This window comes from Vollenhovia emeryi, unplaced genomic scaffold (assembly GCF_000949405.1).
Source record: "Vollenhovia emeryi isolate VEMERY1.0 unplaced genomic scaffold, V.emery_V1.0 DF939289.1, whole genome shotgun sequence".
Taxonomy (NCBI): Eukaryota; Metazoa; Arthropoda; class Insecta; order Hymenoptera; family Formicidae; genus Vollenhovia; species Vollenhovia emeryi.
The window spans coordinates 39554-46950 of record NW_011967077.1 but is presented as its reverse complement, the minus strand read 5'-3'; the positions used below and the strand labels follow the sequence as shown (position 1 = coordinate 46950).

Here is a 7397-nt window from a genome sequence, read left to right as displayed (position 1 = left end):
TATCGAGATAAACCTTCATTCGCCAATTTTTCTTATTTAGGAATGCGCAAAACGCTTTTTATATCATGCGCTATTTTCATTTTCATCCAAACGAAACCTTTCTCTTACAGAAATATCACATTTCCTCTCAATCTCTTTTACCTTTAATTATTTTCAGATTTCACGTGTCTCGCGTGTCATTTAGAGAATTATACTTGTATGTTATGTAATTTTAACAAGAATAACTGTACATGTGAATAAGAGATATAAAAAATGTGTAAACAATATGTTTTTGCCCGTACATCAAATCAAGGAAATGCCAAATGTTTCAACGTTTTATCATAAACATAGAAATGACGAAATGCCTAACATTTTCACACGGAATTTCGACGAATATCCGAAGATGCATCTCTTCCGGAAGAAAACTTTTTTCTAATTATAGATTGTTAAGAATTAGACCGACGTTGAAAATGGCGTAATAAAGTGAACAAAAGGTTAGCCGTTAGTTCCGTCCCAATGAGAAGTTAAACTTACGAAACGAGAGTTCTTGATGCCCCAACAGAAAGACAAGGAAAACGTCGCTAAACCAACTTCCATAGCAAGTTTTTCGGATAGCTGCACAATCTGCAGCTTGCTGTAAAGAACGGAAAGGAAAGATTCCAACGAAATCACGAGGAAAAATCTTGGAGAAGCAAGTAGTTTGAGTATGATGAAAAACTGCTTAAGATGAAAGTCAAGTCAAACGACTCGTGGTTGCTTATTCATTCAATCTTTGTATTTGGAAGACAGGTGTGGTCATTCAATCTAAAAAAATCTACTATTTCAACTATTTAAATATAAGTATGTGTAATTATTAGCTTAGGTTTTTTAAATGCACCGCCAATACGTATACATAGGTAGATACATGTTAAAGTTAATTAAAGTTAATAGACAACCAGAAAATGATTACTGCATGACATTTTATGTCTTTATTGTTATAAAATTTTTACGTGAAGCAACACCTTTATTATCATTAATGTAAATTAATTCTACAATTTTATGAGCTAAAAAAATTAGATATACAACTTTGCTATTTTTTCTTTAAATGCCGATTACAGATATTGGTTGGTTTAGTTTATAAAGGTATTGTAGTATAAGAGTTAAATAAAAAATTATATAAAGTTAATAAATTTAATTTCCTTTAATCTCTAATTAAGGAGAACTTTGGAATAAAAGCTATAAATTATTTTTAATATTCTCGGATATATCTTTGTTATGATTATTATTGTTTTGTAGAGTAACGTAAGACAATATTTTGGAAATGATTAGAAATATTACAAGGTCAATATTATCTACCGTAAATGACAGGATTCCTCTCCTCTCCCCTCCCCGGCTCCCATTCCAATTGGTACTACTACAGTATAATACATCTCGTATAATTCTTTCGACTTTGATTTTACGATCATGATGGGCGATAGTGTGATGTAGAGAGAGGTATATGTATATTTGTTCGGAAAGTAGCAGCTGAGATATCGTCTTACAGGATCCGGTGGTATATCGTGTGAGGAGAAACAGATTATTTTGGACGAACACAATCGATTGAGGCAACTAGTGGCATTGGGACATATACATGGTCAACCAGGTGCGGCGAATATGATGGAGGTGGTGAGTTGACGCATTTCGCCTTATTTTTTTAAAAGTACGATTCTTTCAAAATATATCTTCTCTATAACGATTCATGTGGGTGGAATAATGGTAATCGAAAAGTAATATGTATATCGTAGTAGTAATGACATTTTTACACAAAGTATACATTTATCAAAAGAGCCTTCTCCAACTGAAAGGCACTAATTTCTGTGATTGATTGTATCACAGAGCAGCAACAGTTGAATTAATTTAATGCTAGATATGTAATAATTTATTATCGTAGATATGGGATGATGAACTTGCCGCGATAGCACAAAGATGGGCGGATTATTGTGCAGAGTCACACGATAGTCTAAGAAACGTCCGTAAGTATAAAATTTGATTAGTAATTGCTTTTCTATAAAAACATGCAATTGTTAATTAGTATTATTGCAAATCTATGGAATATTATTAAAATCTTATTTTATAATCTACTAAATAATCGCACAATATTCTACACACTTTATTTTGTAATTAAGTACAATATTAAATGTAGAAATAATTGTTATTATTTGTAAAATAGAAAATTTTGAATAAAGACTTTTTAACTCTTGAACAAAATTGGCAATAATCTTTTTACACGTCAAAGTATGATGTATGTATACAAACATTTGTGCTTGGTTCGCATTATTTCGCTTCTGTGTATGTATAATATTGTTAACGTGCGGAACAAATATTTCTCAATTTAACCAATTTTCCCTCTGGCGCATATGTTTACTTGGATTGATCAAGGCGACCATGATTTCTAGGGAGATTTGCAGTAGGACAAAATATTGCTCGTTCATGGACGACCAGGCCTCCAGGACCCTACGACGGTGTGCCAAATTGGAGACGACAAATTTCGGGGTGGTTCAACGAGGTACAATATTATCATTCTGGTTATAGCAAAACTACTGGACACTACACACAGGTATGTAATAGCCAATTAAAAGATTAGTTCTAAACAAAAATGTCGATAAAACAGACGGGTTTTGAGCATCTGTTAAGTATTCAAAGTATAATCCACTCATGGACTTGTTTCATGCTCATACGCGAGTAATTTATGGATCTGGAAATATTATTATAGAAAATATGTTGGATTAATTCCAGTTGGTATGGAGCGACACTTTCTTGATCGGATGCGGATATTCCTTTTATTACGATCCGGCTCGCGGTTATACCAAAAATTACGTATGCAACTATGGACCGAGGTAAGAATTCTACCTTGAAATGTCGCTACTTTGACATTTTATGTCCCTTGGTATTGAAGTATGGAAATACAAGCAATTGCGTCGAGCGGTATATTACAGAATTTTTAGATCTTTATTCGAGGAGACAATAAGATACTTTTACAAAAGAGTCTTTGATAATTTCAAAACAATTTTCTTTACGAACACGAATAATGTTACTATTGTAACGTGAAAAGTGTAACAAATAGTTATAAGAGAAAAACGGTTAATAATATTTCAAGTTTTTATTTCGATACACCTAGAAAAATTGACACGGTTTTACGTCGTTTCAGCGGAAATGTATTTGGCTTTCAACCTTACAAATCAGGCCAACCTGCATGCGGTAATTATGGCATGTCCTACAGCAATAGATACGCTGGATTATGTTGTTAGTATCATAGTATGCTTTGTAACATAATTCAACATTTTGACTTTCTCTAAAAGTATAATACAAAAAATATATATATATATAATATTCAACATATTTGCAATTTTAATGATACCATTTTAAAACCATGTTATAATTAAATATTTGAGAAAATTTATCATATTTTATTGTAGTTGTCGTCAATTGAAAGTCGTCAAACAATTTGTCTCCCTATATTTTATTGAATTTTTCCTGTTATATGATTATAATAATTAGTTTTTTCTATAAATCGAAATCTTTCATTTTTCTGTAAAAATAATCTGTGAAAATAAATGTTTCATATTCATCTCTTTGATGGTATAGTATGCTCATGTTAATAAATATTATGTGATTTCAGCTCGTGGAAGTTACTATTATTTGGGAGCTCTATGTGTATATGGATAATATGAAGAATGTGTATGTGAATATTTGCGAAGAATGCAAGTTTTCAAAGTCTTTAACACTTGTTTAGTTTGTCCATCGCTTACGAATCCTTTTCAGAGACGTAGAACTGTGATACAAGTAGACACATATATACCATATATTGTGCAAATAAACATGAATAACGAATATTTCTCCCAAGTAGCGCTAGTAGAATAATCGGCCACATTACGTACTGTAATTGATAGATTTCAGTAATTAGGAAACATAAATGATGCGCTATGTTATGATGTTTATGACGTAGTAAGCTGTACAAAATGTACAGTTTTTCAGATATTCAAGAGAAAATTTGTTACTTTTTCAATGTTTAGCTTATCGTAGAGATATCTCGATAACTCAGGAATATGCTGTTACAATAGTGCTCCAATCACTGAACATTTTTGTGTATATAAATTTTATGTGTACAACAATTGGATTTTTGTACATATACATATTTCGACACAATGCATTCATATTTGATCACACACATATATATATATATATATATATATATATGTACATGTACAAGCCAGATACAGTCAAACATGAATGTATTGGTGAAAATTTTTCTCTGAGCGCATTGTTTTACTTCCTGTCATACGATCAAGTAAGTAGCTAGAAGTCTATATACAGAATTGGCATTTACAAGCGAAAGAAAACTGTTAATAAATACACAAGTCAAATAGAAAATAACAAGAACGAAGGCTTATTGTCGCGAGTACATAATTAACTAATGTAGAAAAATTGTTAAACGACGCAACTGGCAAATCTAATTAGACAAAACTTATTGCGAAAAATATTACCTCAGCCAGGGTTTAAATAGAAAATGTTTCTTGAAATTCTTTCAAATTTTCGGATTTTCTCTAGCTTAGGAGATATTAAGGAAATTATATAACATACTATAGTAGATAATATACATATAAACAACAATTTTCATTAAAAAAGATGTATTGAGAAGATAGGTTTTTCTCGTTTAAAGTAAAACTTGGAATAATTTAAAAGTCTCCCGTTTATTCTAGTTCAGTTTGTCTAGTCTTTATTCATAATTTATAGAAATTATTACTTTAGTCGGCAAGAGAATAATGTATTGCCAAATTTTGAATTAGTATTCCTTATTTGCTACTTGTTAATGCATAAATCTTTCGGTAGTGTAGATATACCCAGATGTATTATATTATGTGTATATATTATATATGTATAATACATGTATGTAATTATTACATATTTTATATGTATCAACATAACAATTGATTGTTTTTGTTATATTTGTGTAAAACTACAGAAATAAAAACTGATATACAATTATTTCTAATTGGAATTTATTACATTAATTTTTGTGAATTTTTCTTATTTTCTTATTTGGTTCGTTATTTTCTTTTCTCTCTCTCTCTCTCTCTCTCTCTCTCTCTCTCTCTCTCTCTCTCTTTCTTTTTACTAGATACTAATTAATAATTTTAATCTTTTATATTTTGTTAACTTGCTACATTGTTACTTGAAAAGGACCTAAAGTAGGGTTGAAATGTTGTAACGAATTCAATAAAATTTGCCAGCAGGATTGACAATAAGCTCACTGTTTTAATCTATACGTATGGTTTTGTCTCTAACACTTATTCGAATCCTCGTTCGAATTATTTGATAAAAAAATAAAATAAAAACGCAGAACAGATGCTTTATTTTGCACCAGTAGCAAATAACATAAAAATGTAAGACACTTACCTCACGATTTCTCCGCCGTTGCCTCTGAGGCCTCTTCCTCCTCTCAGATTTCCTTGTGGCACTCACACAACACTCACTCGCGAAAATCATCGATCGCGCGAAATTTCGGGCACTCCCGTACGCGATGTAAAATACCGCGAAACGCACGAAATATTATTAACAAATATCGCGTGACTTTCTGTCGTACAAATTATTCAAACTAACAACTTACATTTTTGATTCGGAAGAATGGATAAATCACTTTTGAATTGGCGATATAAAACACAACGCGAGCATCGGAAGCATAATCTGCGGTAAAGAAGTAGTTATTAGTCTGCAACGAAACGATATTTTACAATCTTTGACATTCAGTCTAATCCTCGAAATAAAGTATGTGAGCGAAATTTCCAGCGACAAGCGCGAACGCCCAAGTCGCATAAAATGGAACAGATTACACGAGATCGATAGATAATTAAAAGCGCGGTGCGTAAACGAGATGTAACCGCGACAAAGTATCACGGTTTACATTCATATTTTAGATGAGTTAGTCTCGTGAAATATCTATGTATACGTTGATAAAGAGCTCAACATACAATTCGTTTCTTATTATTAGTTGTAGGAACTTGATAATTAATCGAGGAACGTTACTTGTTACTAATAAAGGTGTGCAAATCAATAGTGTTTTATCCCTTTTGCATTCGTCGCGATCGAGTCTTGGAGACCAATAACGCAAAAGTAATACCACGCACGGAGCGACTCTCGTTACTGCTTGCCGGTCCGACGTTCGGCGAGCGAGTGATAGGCGCAGCGACTTTCAGGTACACGATGGTACGCAAACATCGTACGCACCGCGCCGAAAGAAAAACAACAACGAACGTTGAGAATTCGTTGTCCCGCCTACGAAATTGAAAATTCTCTACTTAATATTTTACATTACTTTGTTCCGTAACTTACTGGTATTGATTAAATTAACGACTAATTCTATTCAACCGAAAAAATGTTTCGAAACAAAATTCGTTGTTGCTTAAATTCTAATTATTAAGATTCACTTTTTCAAACTGTCTTTTATCTTTAATAAATTTGACTTAAAATTACTCGCTTTCTCTCTCAGTCTATCATCTTTTTTTAAATAAATGTCACTCAGCTCCGACTTATTCTCAATCATTCTCTTTCATCAAATCATCCTCTCTTTCACTGTTTGCACCTCTCGCTAACACTCACACGCGCTCGTTTTCGTTTAATGCACAATTTAATCTTCTTTGGTAATTTATCGCCAAAGATATATGTATATACATATAGGTATTTATGTTTTTTAACAAAGGTTGCTCAGCCTTTGAGAAAGGAGAGGAAAGGGAAATGGGATTAAGAAAAAGAAGTAGCAATTTCGGCAATACGGTAAAAAATATGATTTTATTTTAAATAATACTTATTTAGAAATTAAATATACACAATACAGCTTAGGATTAAGAGTTCGATTTAGATTTAGAAATGTGTTATGTACATCATTATAATTCGCAATTAGATAAAAATAAAAATTTATTAAAAATTATGGCTGCATATGTATCGTCAAGAATTTGACATTGATCACAGAACGTAGAATGGTTTTATATGTTGGGATTGGACGAAAAACAACGTTTTCACGCACTAAGCGCACAATAATGAAAATTTGCAAAAAGTGAAGTTTTTTTTCTTGTGATAAAGATAATGCCCTTTTGATATATACAGGGTGGGCCATTTTAATTTATACAGTCGATTTTTTTAAAAACTAAAAGAGATATGAAAAAATGTTTCAGACAAAAGTTGTATGGTTTCGAGGGGGACATAAGATGGTACCATAGGTTTGACCTTGAAGAGTAATTTGAAGGTCACATGAAGGTTACCTTCAATTTCTTAAATGGAACCTACTATTTCTCGTTACATATTCTTGTAGGTTATCTCGAGAGCTTTCCAAAACACTATAATAAAGTATTTTTTTATTAAGAACTTTTTGAGTTATTAAGGTTTGAAAGTTTCAATATTTAGAC

General features: G+C 31.7%; 1 protein-coding gene across 2 annotated transcripts in view; it reads left to right on the top strand.

Annotated features, from left to right (window-relative positions):
* The window catches only part of LOC105559117 (venom allergen 5-like), a 9254-nt gene extending 5217 nt beyond the window's left edge, over positions 1–4037 (top strand). For both annotated transcript variants that reach the window (XM_012007188.1, XM_012007189.1), the window contains 6 exons: positions 1502–1623; positions 1889–1970; positions 2394–2554; positions 2734–2834; positions 3146–3240; positions 3617–4037. In XM_012007188.1, coding sequence (XP_011862578.1) covers positions 1502–1623; positions 1889–1970; positions 2394–2554; positions 2734–2834; positions 3146–3240; positions 3617–3663 — 608 coding nt within the window. In that variant the 3' untranslated portion in view covers positions 3664–4037. The remainder of the gene's footprint in view (positions 1–1501; positions 1624–1888; positions 1971–2393; positions 2555–2733; positions 2835–3145; positions 3241–3616) is intronic.
* The last annotated feature ends 3360 nt before the right edge of the window (positions 4038–7397 follow it).